Source organism: Saccoglossus kowalevskii, chromosome 16 (assembly GCF_978046115.1).
Source record: "Saccoglossus kowalevskii chromosome 16, keSacKowa6.1, whole genome shotgun sequence".
NCBI classification, from domain to species: Eukaryota; Metazoa; Hemichordata; class Enteropneusta; family Harrimaniidae; genus Saccoglossus; species Saccoglossus kowalevskii.
This window is the reverse complement of record NC_140656.1, coordinates 29,762,259-29,778,605: the sequence shown is the minus strand read 5'-3', so window position 1 is coordinate 29,778,605 and position 16,347 is coordinate 29,762,259. Positions and strand designations below refer to the sequence as shown.

Here is a 16,347-nt window from a genome sequence, read left to right as displayed (position 1 = left end):
ACACTGTGGTCTGTGAGTGCATCTTAAAAAATACACGTCGCATTGACTGGATGAAATGACAATGTCTTTTAACACAGTGTTACGTTTATGTTTTCTAGTGGCTTTGGGTATCGTTCCTTCAATGGCTCTTTTAAAACTTAAACTAGGATTCCTAGCTCCTTGGACAAACACTGAAATAGTGAACGATTTTAGTGGCGCGACTAGTGCAGGGGCTATAAACATCGCCATTGATAGAATTAATGAGATGGATCTAGTCGAAGATCTCGAATTCGAGTAAGTAATTTTCTTATGTTTTCATGTGTATACAAGCTATATTCAGATTTAATTCGGCTGTCATAATTAGTAGCACATATAAAAACGGCAAATATAATTATAGAGAATTCTCGAATTCCATTTACCGGGGCAAAGGGCGAGATTTATTACATTGTGTCCCTGGAGGTTTATATGCACGACGAGTCAAATTTAAGAGTTACTACTCACATCAGAAAAACAACATATTATGCATCTATATACATTTCATTCAGTACTAAGCGTAAGACCACCCGATATGTATATAAACTACTTGGCACTATGGTGGCATTAGGGTTACTTTTGTTACTGTTCTATTTATCTGAAACTTGCAAACAAAACATGTCATGTAAATACAACAAATGTTGTTGTTATACCCCATGTACAGTATTTATATATGATGACATTTATATTGACATTTTAAGTAGCTGTTATACATTTGAACATAATTTAGTCGAGTTTCAGACAATAGCAAAAGTTGTTATCAATTATTTAATTATCTGTATTTCTTGTTTATTTTTGTGCCATGATGGTTTAAATTCTAACATGATAACGCTTGAAAAAAAACAAAATAAATGTAAATATGCAATTTCATAATGATATGGATGCCAATTGGAGATATCGCTATTCAATCTTATTTCGTACCAGAAGAATCTGGTGACGTAGAAAACATCGAGTGCTTACTGAAATCCCGAATGCCCACACAATTTATAAACAATTCAAAACATCAATGATTGTTTATTTTTTAATCTTAGATTTTGATGACAATCGTTATACTAGTATATCACAGCTCGTAGAACAAAATACATTACAATAGTAACCAAGACAACTAGAAGTGAATTGACAATTGACAACTATGATATTTTAGTCATTGGTAACTGTCGAAAACATTCATAATAAGTTGGAATGTGTTCACTTTATTATTCATCCTCATATTCATTATTTAACATTACATGGGGTTGTTACTGTACGCCGTATATTTCGTTCCTTATTGACCAAATCAACGCATTTATAATATTATTGATATTTCAGAATTGTAACTCGTGATTCGTCATGTGACAGCAAACAGGCTGCCGGTTACACAGTCGATATGCACCTCAAAGAACACGTTGACGTCATCATTGGACCACCATGTTCGACAGGTAAGTTTATATTTCTTATAGGCCAATTATTCGCGAATATAAAACTGCATTGTTAACTTTGAAATATATACTACTTCATGTTTTTCTGAAAATTGTTCAAATACACAATTTCATCCTACTCCAGTTTAGTATCACTACCATCACATATACGGAAACGCCAACCTGATGATCCGCTCCTTAGATGCACCACCAATCTGAAAGTTTCTATTATGTTTCCTTATATTTCAGCCTGTATGATATCTGGACAGTTGGCAGCATTTTGGAACATTCCAATCATATCATGGGTAGCTACATCACCAGACTTCAATGATAAAAACATCTACAGCACCCTCGGACGTTCACTTGGACCATTCACTAAACTTGGGGTGTTTCTGATGGAAATAATGGCTAGCTATAATTGGAATCGTGCTGTCATTGTATACTCTACATTTTTGTTGTACGGGGATGCTGGTAAAGCAATTGAGAAGGTAAGAACGCATTTAATAGAGAAAAGATATTTCCTAATTCTGTAAATCTTTCGTTTTTAATATATGAATGCATCTTAAAATTGCAGACATTCAATGACAACAATGTGACTCTACCGTACGTGGCAGTATACAACAATAATCCTACACGGAAGAAAATTCAGTCAATACTCAACAAAATAAAGAAAGAAGGGAGAAGTGAGTACATTCTAATATGCATTGCATTGCATCAAAATTCGACATTAACTACACAATATGCATATTAATTATGATCCGATTAAATATGACTGACTGGTGGCTATTATTTAAAGCAAAATTGTTAATTCAAAGGCTGATTTTAATCATTTAAATATAGAACGCAGATATACATGCACATTACTGTTATTGAGCGAGCAATCCACTAGAATCAGCTGGGTAAATTAACGATTCGCTATAAACTAATTCAAATTCATATTTAAATTGGGTTAACATTTATCCTTGCAAGTTGTTGTTGTCTGCGTACCACAAGAGGATCGCCGAATGCTGTTACTGGAAGCCTATGATATGGGAATGACAAAAGGTGACTATGTCTTTTACACTGTTGAGATGCTACCAGGTGATGACGTCATCACGGCACAGGAAACCTACCTTGGATTTGATGGGAGAACTGATGACGCAAGGGAAGCATTTGAAGCAGTATTTCACGTGAGTTGTTTTCTAGTACACTATGCACTGAAAACTAAAACTAATGATGTATCTGACATACGCCTCATATCATTCAATCACCACATCTATACATTTACTATTGTTAGTAATTTCATTCTCATCATTAGATGTCACTGGCAGCGCTGACAGGAGCAGAGGTGGACATGTTTACCAAGGAAGTCGCAATCCGTGCACAGGATCCTCCATGGGAGCTTACATTACCGGCAGATGTACAGGTAATGAAATATAGTACAATAATTGGAGTCAGTACATCCCGTGACATGATCACTTTTTACATTATATTTGTGATTTTATTATATCTCTCCGACATAGTATATCCAGGAAATCTCTCTAATATGTACTGTGTCATTAACAATTTCTCTCACCATATAGGGAAATAAATACTCTGCATTTTTATACGATGCTATGATATTGTATGCTCTAGCTCTGAATGACACATTATCAACAGGTGGTAAATATAACGATGGTCAACTGCTGTTACAAGCAATGTCTTACAAGACATTCAGAGGTAGACACATGCATAAATAACACACCTATTAACATATATATATCGTATTTATTTTTTTATTTTAATTCAATACATACTGAATTTTATTTAGGCATGAACGTATTTTCGAATGAAATGTATAAAGCAATTAAAAAATTACATAGAAAAGATCTTTAATAGCGCTGATTATTCATAACACAGAACGTAGATTCCGCCAAAATGTATCTAAAATGCTTTAAACTAATATATTTCAAGTATTGTATATTGTTTTCTGCCAAACCTTTAAATTGTCATATTCAATTTAGGTTACAGATAAATTGTGTCACTGTGTCAAATGCCGATAGTAATTTTAAAATTGCCAAGGCATTCTAGTTACTTTTATTTTTATTTGAAATGTCTATGCAGTTGATATGGTTCATAATAACAGTACATGCCTAAATAAAATGCAACCGAACCAGCCGCCATTACACAGTTTAAGACGACACCTTGTGTGATACACAAAGGCAATATATTGGCGTGTATAAAACAAAAGCTACGATTTATTAGATTACATATATAAACGAATTAATGTTAGAGATGATCCAACGCACCTTGAAACACTGTCTAGTTTGCACGATATCTACTCGGCATATGCACACTCCCCGAAACAAGAGATGACACCTTTAGCTGAGTATGTACACATGTCACCAGTAGCAATAATAATATTAATGCTGGTCTATATTAAGAAACTAAATTAAAATGGCCCAGACTAATCCAAGTTGCATAAAATGCATAAAATAATAAGGGACATACAAGTGTACTGTACTTAAACTGTGTAAAAGGCTCTACACTAAGCATCTAACACACAATACCTGACACTTGCATATCATACTATAATGAGAAGCATGAAGACATGCTGCCCATCAAAGTGGACGACTCACCACATGTTTTATATGTTTTTTTAAAGGGCAATAAATATTCAGCGTTTCTTTATGACGCCATTATTCTTTATGCACTGGCACTCAATGATTCTCTATCCAAGGGAAAGGATCATACAAACGGAGTAGATCTCCTTCAATCAATGTCAAATATGTTCTTTAAAGGTATGGTGCGGTTACTGATGTTGTCATGTTTGTCATGTACAGCACATACACATTCTCTATTTTTCACATATTTTGGATCACTTAAACAACTGACTATTTACTGAATTTAAATATACAAAATATAATCAATACCTCTGTGTAATGTGTTTGGGCACTTTTGTAACTAAAGGTATGACTGGAATGGTCATGACGGATGCTTATGGTGACAGAGAACCAGATTATTGGATAACTGATTTACAGCCTAATGGAGTATTTGAAAAAATAAGTGAAGTTGTTAATTTAGAAGACGGTACCCGGGTGAGGAAACATAAAATAAATGATCATAAACTTGAACATAAGTTGAAATGATTAACATAATTCCAATTAATAATCTTAAACTGACTTTGATTGTAGGAATTTCGACAATTGAGGGATCCTCGTTGGCCAGGTGGTAAAGTAGGACACCAGTACGCACCACGTGATGCACCTGTGTGTGGTTTTAATGAAGAATTCTGTAAGAAAGATGACAGTAAGTAACTAGGAATATTGTAGCATTTGACCAAATATGGCATATAATTTTTGTTGATGTCAAGTATATTTCAAATTGAAAATAAATAAATTATTAATTAATGTTTTTTGCAGATGCCTATATTTACATTGTAGGCGTTACTGTAGGTGCTATTATTATTGTCACGGCAACGGTACTCTTTGTCTGGCTATACAGGTCAGTGTGATGGTTTATTTTGAGAATGCATTTGACCAATATGAGAGTGCTCTTTGGATTGACAGTTTTCCATGAACTCACGTCTCAGGCTTTGAACGCAAACACTTAGAATTACACACTCTCTATATAATCAGACTTCACGCCGAGAATGACCTGTATTTAACTTCTACAAACTATAAAACAAATGGATTCAAATATGCAGGCAATAAACTTCTTGATTTCAATCATCGAACACCGACTTTTGCTATAGCCTAAGGCTTAAATAAGCACAAAACATTAGCCTTTCAATTCCATAGTCATTGGATTCAATTGAGATTTATTGTTCAGCATGTCCGTTCAGCTCAAATCAGAAACCTTGTCATTTAGGCAACTACAACAGAAACAGTCTAATAATATTTCCATTGTCATTTTGTGCACACTATTATTTTTAAAGACGAAGTAAATACGAAGCAGATTTATTGAACATGAGATGGAAAATGCATTTGGAAGATCTGCACTTCACTGGAGGCGGATCACAGAAAATGGCGTCAGGGAGTATGGGTGGTGGGAGCAGTGGCAGTCACGTACGTATATTACAATAACATGCAACTAAACATAACAACGTCACAAATCACACGCATTTAATTACAATGATCAACTTACCTCCACACACCTGAAGTCTAGTGAAGGTAATTAACTATTTTATATTCCATTGCAGACTAGTTTGAAGAGTGGCGGCGATTCGCTTTCAAAGCATTCCTCTAACTGTTCTCATAGTTTAGATGGAAAGAGTTCAGCACCATCTAATCGCACACTCCAATACTTTGCCAAGACAGCTACTTATAAGGGTGTGGTAGTTGCTTTGAAGAAAATCAACAAAGAGCATATGCAAATCAACCGCGATATTCTCGTTGAATTTAATGATGTGAGTAGAATTTGTAGTAGAGATAACATTTTTATATCATCTTTGATGTGGATGAGCCGATATATCCTAATATCACACAATTTTTCTGGATTGCCCTACCACTTCTGTGTGTTAAAGTGGATAAGATAATCAAGAAAGTAATTCAAACATTTGCTTGTGCATTATATGTGACCATTCTTAACTGTTCAAGTGACCTTTAAACAGCGAACGTTTTCAATCAAGCAGATGAAGCAGAATACAAAAGAAGAAGAATTACAATTTAAATCCCCAAAAGACTTTGTCTATGTAAAAATGATGTGTGATGTTTAACCCAATGATTTGATAATTTGAGTAACTATTTCTTAATTCTATTTATTTTTATATTCAACCAAGATACGGCAACTTAGTCATGAAAACCTGAACCAATTTATTGGTGCATGCCTAGAAACCAGTACTATCTTTCTAGGATGGCAGTACTGTTCACGGGGCAGTCTTGTGGTGAGATGAAAAACATTATATATCGTCAAATTATGGATTACTATACTATAATATACGTTACTGTTTAACATATGTATGCATATACCCTTTAATCCACTTTGTATCGATAATTTTATTACAATGGATCAAAGATATATATTTATATAATGTTAAATTTTATGACAAAATAAGCAGTGTCCTTATTGGAAGGAAGTTCACTACTAGAAAGCATACTTGATTGTCACAGGTTATATGATTTAGAAAAAACATATAGTTATAATAACTGTTGATGTAAAAAAAAATTCACAGGATGTTCTGCAAAACGATGAAATACGCCTAGACGACGCATTCAAATTGTCGTTCATGACTGACATTGCTAAGGTTAGTATTTGATAAAGATAAAATGGTATACATTGTGATAGAACATTGAACAAGACAATTATATATATGAATTTTATTCAGTACAATGGCCTCAGGCCTATGGTACAATAAATCAAAAAAATAGAAAAATAAATACAGAGGGATTCTTTTAAATAATTGTTCAATCTACTAGTCACAACTGATTAAGTAGATTGACTCTGTGTTTAGAAGCGTAGAATACACATCTTGAAATTTGAAGAACAGATAAGTTGTCAAACTGCATTAAACGAAGAAATTTTTTGTAAGTCTGATTGGACAGATAAAATATAGGTAAATATTTTTTTCTAAGATTTACAAAACGTGGACATACAAGGCAAAAATGGTATTCATCCTCAACCAACCCTAAATTACATCATATTCCTCGGTATGTTTAGTTTACGATCAGATTCAACCCGAAGGTTGTGGGATGATGTTCTAAGCTGACATAGCGCAGAACGTAACTTGTTGTCTTTTATTAAATGCAAATATTTTTCACATCCAAAATCGATCTTAAAATCTCTGTATTTATCGAGTTTAGGATGATTGTTGAGATCTGTAAACCAAGTTTGTTTGTACATATCATGAATATAGACAAACAGGAACAGTTATCTTCCACGCCTTGGTTTAACCAAACAAAACCAAAACCGTGCGAAAATAGAAGTTCTTTGACTTGGAAAGCCCAACATTTACGGTTGTTTTCCGCTTCTTTATACTGGAAAAGGTAACATTGGTAAACATAACGCTGTGTTTGCATTTTTAAAATTTTCAACCAACATTTAATAATACGTATGTAACGCAAATGGATTAGTGGTAGTCTGCCTAATTCTCCATAAATTACCGGATTAGCTGTGGTTGTAAGCAAATTTAAAATAAATTTACAAAACTTGCGATGTGTTTCCTCAATATTTACCCCTTTGTCAAAACCCCAAACTTCACTGCCATACATCAATGCTGGTAAAATTTTACAGTCAAAACAATTTAAGTAAACCAACATATACACCTGAAAGTCTGTGCTCCAAATAGTCACCAAGGTCGTTTATAAACAAAGCAAACAGACGAGGTGACAAAATAGAGCCTTGTTGAACCCCACATAGACATTTAAACGTTTCCGTTACCCCTTTTGGGCTTCGTACACGAGACTTTATATTGCTATGCATAGACTGTACAATTTTGAAAAAGCGACAATTATATAGCACATATATAACGACATATACTAGTATTCTCATGAAATACTGCCTGCCTTCGAATCAAAAAGCAGGAGCAATTGTAAACGTGTTTGTATATTCGTAATATGCATGTAATTGTTATGATCTAGATATTCACATCCTCCTCCGACAGGGAATGGAGTACCTACACAAGAGTAGACACGGTGGTAGTTCTCATGGCAATCTAAAATCGTCAAATTGTTTGGTAGATAATCGCTGGGTTGTCAAGATTACTGACTATGGTTTGCAGAGCTTCTACTCTGGACAGATCGAGGGCGAGAATGCAGATGATAATGACAAGTTTTTAAGTACGTTTTTACTGACTTTTTTCTCACCTATTTTAAAACTTTTAGACACGTGAAAAGCAATTGACTCTAATTGCATTCAAAAATGTTTTTTAATGATCGTGTAGGTTATGATATATGGCGGATATCACTTGTAAAGCAGAATGGGTTCATTGCATATATAATATGAAGCCATATATCCTTCTCATACTGATTGACTATGAAGTGTGCCTTACTTCAGAATTGTTTTGTTTTGTGACTTCCGTGTGCAAATAACACACTATATCAGTTGTTGCTTTTACACTGTCAAGGTACAAGCTTGGTTGGTATTGGGTTGAAAATATATTCATATGAAATACCTAATTTGCATAAAAAAAATCATAATTTTCCGACTTTTTCACCGATATCGCAAGTCCTAATTACATTGGAATGAAACTTGGTACATAAATGCTCTGTAACATTGCATATATTAAATATTTGATTTGCAAGTAATTAGCAAGTTTTCACCTTTACCATTAATATCTGAAGTACTAATCATCTTATTTCAATGAATCTTGAAATATAATTACTAATTACTTATGATAATTTACTTTTCAGCGTCAATCAAATTATTATGAAACCTGGTACCTAAATGCTGTGTGACATTGCACAGACCATATTAGTTTTACGAAAAAATCTGCGTATAATAATTATTTGATTATTAGTCAGTTTTCAGCTTTAGCATCAATATCTCAAGTACTTATTTCAATGAATCTTATAAATAAATTCGACGATCTAATGAAACCTGTGCGCCCGGGACATGCCTGATCAGATTTGCGTTAAAATAATCTTCAACTTTATTGAAATTTGGTACATAGATTCAGTAATCCACATTAGTTTAATGTCGAACACTGCAGAATTATTATGTAATTTATTATATAATAGTTCTTTCTAAGTTTTCGTTGATTATGGACTGGACTTGATAAAAGGTCTACAGTTGCTGATGTTATTTTCACTTTTTTCTTTCTGTTCCTATTGTTACGTTCTAAACATATTTGTGTATGTTCTAACATTATCTAAAAAGTCACTGACGTATACATAATGACATCGAATATATTTTATTGTGTATATTTTATACTCATCTTGTATTAAATTATGTGTCTTATTGGTTACTAGGTAAACTCTGGACAGCTCCGGAAATCCTACGTATGAATTTTCCTCCAGCGTGTGGGACACAAAAGGGAGACGTCTACAGTTTTGCTGTGATAATATTTGAGATTTTGGAACGAACTGGACCTTATTGTTTCGACAATATTACACCTCGAGGTTAATCATGATGAATGAATGAATGAATGAATGAATGAATGAATGAATGAATGAATGTGTCACAGTGTAAGGCCTGCTTAAATAGTCGGCACCTATATTTTCTTTACCTTTCTGGCCTGTGCTCCAGAACTGACTATTCTGACTACCAGTGAAAGAACTCACTGTCCAGTGTGAGTTCTGCCCCCTCAATAGCATAAGCAGGCCTGACACTGTGAAAGAAATAATGAATTAATTAATTACAAAAATAACTAAATTACGTCAAATAGATCGCTGAATATTCATTGCTAATTATTGTAATGGTAATTCAATAACATTTCAGATGTTGTGAGTCGTATTCGTAATGGTGAAAGCATTCCTTATCGACCAACGCTAATGCTATTTAATCCGGATAGTTGTGAATATGGAAGTGAAGTAATTAGTTTGATGAAGAAATGTTGGTGTGAAAATGTAGATACTAGGCCATCGTTTTCCCGTATTAGACTAGATATAAGAGAAATGAGCAGCGGAAAAGAGTAAGTTAATTGCTCGATGACATGTTAGTAGTGTATAGTGTAGTCTATGTGTAGCAACAAGTGTTAAAACCCGATATCACTATTCGGCTTCCTGCATTGGATTCCATCATATTGCTTTTTGTCACTGACTTTTTGACTATATTTTGTAGCGAGCTTCTAATAATGGTTGTTTTCCAATGGTTTGTTTTATGTTCTTGGACTTGTAAACCTAAATATTGTTTGTGTATAATCGTATTTCAACACTTATTCATATATATTTGTGGCTATGAATCAGACTTTAAATCATTACAATCACGTTTGGCTTTCAGAATCAGTATAATGGATAATATACTAAATATGATGGAGAAATATGCCAACAACCTTGAAGAAGTCGTTGAACAAAGAACTGGTCAAGTTTTGGAGGAAAAACTGAAAACAGACCAGCTACTTTATAGGATGTTACCAGTGTTAGTATATGTCTGTTATTGCTTGTGGTGCATATTATATCAAAGTAATACACGTGGTGTAATGAGATTCATGTATAATGTACCATATGAAAATTGTTTAACTACAACTATAATACCAATACAGATTTGACAATACAATATTTACTCGCACACACAGTGTACGTGTACAGCGACCGAATATTTTACACGGCAAAACACATGAATTCCCGGTATGTTTTTAATACACTTTAAACATGTATGTCATGTATTCTATCCATCAACATTTACTTTTGTGCTTCAGATCGGTGGCAGAAGCTTTGAAACTTGGTAAAACTGTTCCTCCCGAAGACTATGAATCGTGTACAATATATTTTTCAGACATTGTCGGATTTCCGGAATTGACTGCAGAAAGTTCTCCAATACAAGTAATTATTGTATTTAAATGATTTGGTGTATTTAAATTTACTCCGAAACTCGCAAATATTTTTATTTTGACTCCTCTTGTATTTCAGATTGTCAAATTTCTGAATGATTTATATGGTTGTTTTGATGAGATCATAGGAAACCATGACGTGTATAAGGTAGGTTTTACTAGCTGTAATGTCATGAGTTTTCGCGTATCTGTTGACCGACTTATTTAGCTGTTTACTAGCGAATGGCTGTGTTATATCTGTCATCATTTAGGCTCATGCGAGGTCCTGGACGAAGCTTGACTCAGTGATTTAGAACTAATTACGATATAACCGTCGTCACCCGGACCGCTATTTCTGACAGTTAGTATTTGTAGTTTATTAATATAGTGGACGATTAATCAAAAGATATGACGTGTTCAGTACTTAGTTTGATTGGCTATGTGTAAGTTGAATGTGTGAAGGCCACGCCTTAGAGTCTTTTAACTGCTTTGTAATTGGTTACGTTTTGACACGTGATAAACAGTCTAAGTCCTTGGTCAGAGAGAGAGAGAGAGAGAGAGAGAGAGAGAGAGAGAGAGAGAGAGAGAGAGAGAGAGAGAGAGAGAGAGAGAGAGAGAGAGAGAGAGAGAGAGAGAGAGAGAGAGAGAGAGAGAGAGAGAGAGAGAGAGAGAGAGAGAGAGAGAGAGAGAGAGAGAGAGAGAGAGAGAGAGAGAGAGAGAGAGAGAGAGAGAGAGAGAGAGAGAGAGAGAGAGAGAGAGGGGGGGGCATTCTCGATGTGGCTAATGACTAGCTATTGAATCGTATATAGAGACAAACGAGAATTCCCCCTGACTCGGGTTTGAGAACCCCAGACCAGAAGATATTTCCCCGTGACACGTATTGAACAACACCGACCCCAGAGAAGAAGAATTTTCCCCTTGATAGTAATGCAGTATATGCCAACATCAGAACCATTCATCGAGTGTACTGTGTTGACCGTCACTCTGCTTTGCATGTTGTTAACACACTCCTATCTCATTATCATAGGTTGAGACCATTGGTGATGCTTATATGATCGTATCAGGCCTTCCACAACGAAATGGTAACCGCCATTTAGCAGAAATAGCTAATTGCGCTCTGGATCTTCTGAGTTCCACTACCTCTTTTCAAATACGTCATCGCCCAAGCCAGAAACTGCAGTTGCGCATTGGCTTACATACGGGTCCTGTAGTGGCTGGTGTCGTGGGATTGGTTATGCCTCGATATTGCTTGTTCGGAGACACGGTGAATATGACGTCACGAATGGAATCAACAGGAAAATGTGAGTGATTGTTATATGTTTAATCACATTTTATTGTGCAGTTGGTTGGGGTTTGTCTCGTATTGTAATGTGCATTATAATAGCCAGTAATCAGATGTACTGCTTACACGTTGCTTAATAGGATCACTCGGAAACAAAAACAATGTATTGTAACAAAGAAATAATAATGATATATTGCAGCATGTCATATCCATGTCAGTAAACAACTATATACATCATTGAAAGACCTTAATGAAGGATACTACATGGTACCACGTGGAGACGTTGAAGTTAAGGTAAGTTTTTGCCAGTCAGTTTACCTGTGATACATCTCCTTTAACAATCATTTATATTGTATAAATCATCATGTCACGATCACTTATGGTATCGTAATTATGTCTCATTGACCTGATGGCATATAACTTAATATCGATAACCTTCAGTTGAAACGCTATGATCTGCTTGAAAAGTGGTTAACTGCACGAGACTATTTAAAAACATGTTAGAGACGAATGTTTTCTTTCTGGTGTATTATACATACAAGCACAACATCTTGTTTTAATCCAACAATTATAATATATCTTATTTATATACATGAAGGGAAAAGGAGTAATGACAACATATTTCTTATACGGCAAAGATGGTTATAAAAAGGCTCTTCCTAAACTGTCAAAGTAAGTATTTATACCTTCGTTCAACCAAGTGATGCAAGCGATATTAGTCGTGGTTTATTGTGATATTATTTAATTTACATTTGCTGACAATACAAATCACCAGCTGATGTTTTCTAGGTGGAATACCAAGTAAATTAATTGCCAATGCTCGGATTTCAGTTTCCCGTTGACATCTGCGGCTCTTTCTCAACCATTCAACTGACCGACTCTCTATCTGACATACTACTTTCAAGCTACATGCCCAATGTGAGCAATTTTATGGCATCTCTGCAAGAACCAGACTTATTTTAGTCAAGATAGTTGAGGAGATTATGTGCCTTCAAACAAACATACCATCTTGCGACCTTTTAGACCTAATAATGTTTTTGAACTGTAGACGATTTTTCCATTCACCGTACCAATATCTGAAAACCAACGCCCTGTTCGGCAGAATGCTTGTTATTGTAGCCTCCACTTGGATTTGTTTATAGGGCAACGCCTACACCATGCCGCTTTGAACCTGCATAGTTCCCTGAAATATTTACACTGTGAAACCAAGACTGTCTAAATGACATTGTAAAACATCGTTTTGGGGGATGTAACTATGCCTTATAAAAGTATAAACAAAACACTAAGCTAGTTCCGCCTTCCTTTGCATCAGGCTAACACCGTCTTAATTATTTTAACCAACAATTGGGGGAAATTGTAGTGTGTTCAGTGAAAGCAAGACTGGTGTAAAATGGTTATATAGACCGGTTTTAGAAGGTTGCAATTAACCTCTACCTGAAGTACTTTCCAAATAATATTAGGATCTAGTATATATCCAACGTTTCGTGTTATTCGTAAATATTATAAATAGTACTGAGTTGTAAAAATTTAGGTCATATTATTCAGTGTGAAAACTTGTATACTTTTATAGTACATGTTCTGACTAAGAAACCACGCAACTAATGAAAAACATTCTGTTTCAGCGAAAGCAAAACTGGTGGCAAATGTATTAATGAACGGTAAGAAACATGTTTAATGTTGATTAAAGTTGCACTCTAAGTTTCTAAAGCTTTATTGATTGAGGTTTGGAATATTATTTGGTGGGCTGATTTTCTGCTAGATGTGAGAAATATTTCCTAAACGTTAAAATCTCAGGATTAATATTGCCGTAGTCAATCTGAACGAAGCTGAAACCTCTGCTACTTTAATACAATTCACACATATTCAGACCATCTAATATGTCTAAAAAAGACTAATGAACTCATACTGCAACATTTATGACTTATTTGTTGGAAAAACCTCTGAAAGACCGTTTGCTACCATAGGCCGAGGACACATAAATCAGTAGAACAGTGAACCTAATGCAAGGGTGAGGGAGGGAAACAAGATAGGCGGCACTCGATAATTTGTTCATACTAATGAATTTTTGGTAGTACCCTTGATAGAGAATTTTATCTGAATTGCGGTAGTGTTATTATTTTCCCCTTTGCTTGAAGAAAATTATTACATAATAAATAAACACGAAAAACTACACATACTATGCAGAATATTAACGTCCCTCTTTTGATTCACATCTATATATAGGGGGAATTCCGCTGATGTCGGTGGTGACTATGAAAGACCTGTATGATAAAGTGTCTAAAAGCCGCCGTAGGTTGATATGTAAATATGAATATGGTAAAATTGTTCAGCCTTGGATAAATAACCTATTATAACAGAGGCGATGTGAGAAAAAAGTGTTCGCAGTATTATAATGTTAGATATGTAAATATTCAATCAAAGTGATAAACCCAATAAGAGATATATATCTTTTTTAGACGGATATCCGTTTTTAAAGTGAAAATATGTAATTTTCTGTCAAAATATACCACAGTATAAAGTATGTAGATTATTTTTGAATACATTTATGTTAGTTTGATGTAAGTGTAAAATTGTGTCTTGCCCATGTGTAAAAATATGTAATTATAAATCTATCGTATCAATTATTTCACAATGATTCCACACATTATTAAAAGTTACGCAATCCATTTCATATACTTATATTAAGTTGTATACAAATACGTTTTTGTTGTATCTTTAAGATAGATATAGTCAAAACAAAACATGTAAAGCTTGTAATTGTCATTTATCTTCTTCATAGTCGTTGCAATGAAAAGTCAGATACCCAGTACCGTGAATACTTCGAGTCTGTTCCATTCGACAGTGACCACCTGATTTTCGATCTTCCAGAGACGACATATTTGATGTATTTTCATCGCAGAAATATGATGTAATCAGTTGTTTAGCATAAATGATATGTCATGTTAGAAATAAACGTTTTAAAAAATAAAGTTTGTAAATGGAAAAGTTGATGCGTGCGTTCAATTAGGTGAAAAAACTTCGTGGAAACAAAATGATACCGTCGTACTTACCAAGTGATAGTATACATTATTGCTATGCCCGTGACATGTCATTATTTGAAACAGTGATTGTATTGAAGCAATAAAAACATAGTCGAAATCTTCTTTTGTGTTATATAACATTGAATCAACAAACACTCGCAAATAAGAAATTATAAGTGGGAACTTCGAAATCCAAAATACAAGGAACGTGTTCCTGGAAGCAAAGACATTAGTTATTGTCTTTGCTGGGAGTTAGTATTTGAACGAACTTATTGCAAACAAATATTTTCACGTCGTAAAGTGACTGCAGTATTACACCTACAATTCTATGAGTATCGCCAAACTGAGCGCATGGTAACATCAAGTTACACGCAGAACGAGTATAAGCGTGTATATTATCAAATATACAGTGTCACTATTGGTTTACTCCTTACACCACACTACATTTAGTAGATTACTTTAGTGAATTATATGTACAAAGCATTTTCTATGCAAACATATAACATTACCCTAAACTGTCAGTGATAATATCGCCACACTAATATATCTGTTCTAAACCAATGATGACGGAATAAATTTACCTTCAGTTGTTATTCAAATTGACTCTAATGCAAATTACATCGCAATGTTTTTTTCTTCAAGCATCTATAATCTATACGTTTAACACGTGATCGACTAGCGAGATTCACACCCTCCTACCTAAACAATGCCACCAGATAGAAACAGCGTGGACGAGCGTATTACCATTATAATTATTATAGAGAACCATCGTCTCCTTTCTGTACCTGTTGCTTGAAACCACATCGTTGAAAAATACACTTGAATGTTGTATACCTGTAACACACAAATACAACAAATCAATGTGAATGTGCCGTAGAGATGACAAGACGATAGACAATGTTTCACATTGGTATTTTGCTTCTTTAAAAAAGGGTTCGAAGACATTATTTTTTTTCATAAAAGGCTGACCATCTGAAACAGACGAGTATGATGCAGAATAACTAATTCAATAGATTGTAATTTCAAGTTCAGCTGAATATAAAGTTGGAATGAATGTGGAAATTACATACATAACCATAGATTATGCGTGATCATCAACACAAAACTGGTCAAAAAAGTGAAATCATACACTGAGGTTTACCACCAAAAAGAGATATTAGGCGTCTCGAAAAGAGTAAACATACCCTGTCCACATTTGGCAACCCGGCCGCCATAAATCATTCCGAGCCATAATTCAAATAGTTTCTGCAAGTAACCTGAGGTATACATGAG

General features: G+C 34.5%; 1 protein-coding gene across 1 annotated transcript; it reads left to right on the top strand.

Moving 5' to 3' along the window:
• The first annotated feature begins 39 nt into the window (after positions 1–39).
• On the top strand, positions 40–14,967 carry LOC100373855 (atrial natriuretic peptide receptor 1-like). The gene is made up of 24 exons (XM_085490980.1): positions 40–273; positions 1,321–1,430; positions 1,659–1,897; positions 1,984–2,092; positions 2,379–2,578; positions 2,707–2,814; positions 2,972–3,107; positions 4,338–4,465; positions 4,562–4,676; positions 4,790–4,871; positions 5,305–5,434; positions 5,569–5,775; positions 6,148–6,252; positions 6,541–6,612; positions 7,969–8,143; positions 9,275–9,424; positions 9,744–9,936; positions 10,245–10,382; positions 10,663–10,786; positions 10,874–10,942; positions 11,801–12,074; positions 12,255–12,349; positions 12,654–12,727; positions 14,835–14,967. The coding sequence occupies exons 1-24, from the start codon at positions 56–58 to the stop codon at positions 14,965–14,967; spliced, it is 3,384 nt and encodes a 1,127-aa protein (XP_085347106.1). The 5' UTR covers positions 40–55.
• The last annotated feature ends 1,380 nt before the right edge of the window (positions 14,968–16,347 follow it).

What these genes read in the sequence shown, in the direction of transcription:
- LOC100373855 (XM_085490980.1), top strand. Translation starts at nt 56, where the DNA reads ATGACAATGTCTTTTAACACAGTGTTACGTTTATGTTTTCTAGTGGCT. An exon ending in GTGGGAGCAGTGGCAGTCAC is followed by an intron (nt 5,435 to 5,568) that starts GTACGTATATTA and finishes ATTCCATTGCAG; the next exon opens with ACTAGTTTGAAGAGTGGCGG. An exon ending in CTTTATAGGATGTTACCAGT is followed by an intron (nt 10,383 to 10,662) that starts GTTAGTATATGT and finishes TTTGTGCTTCAG; the next exon opens with ATCGGTGGCAGAAGCTTTGA.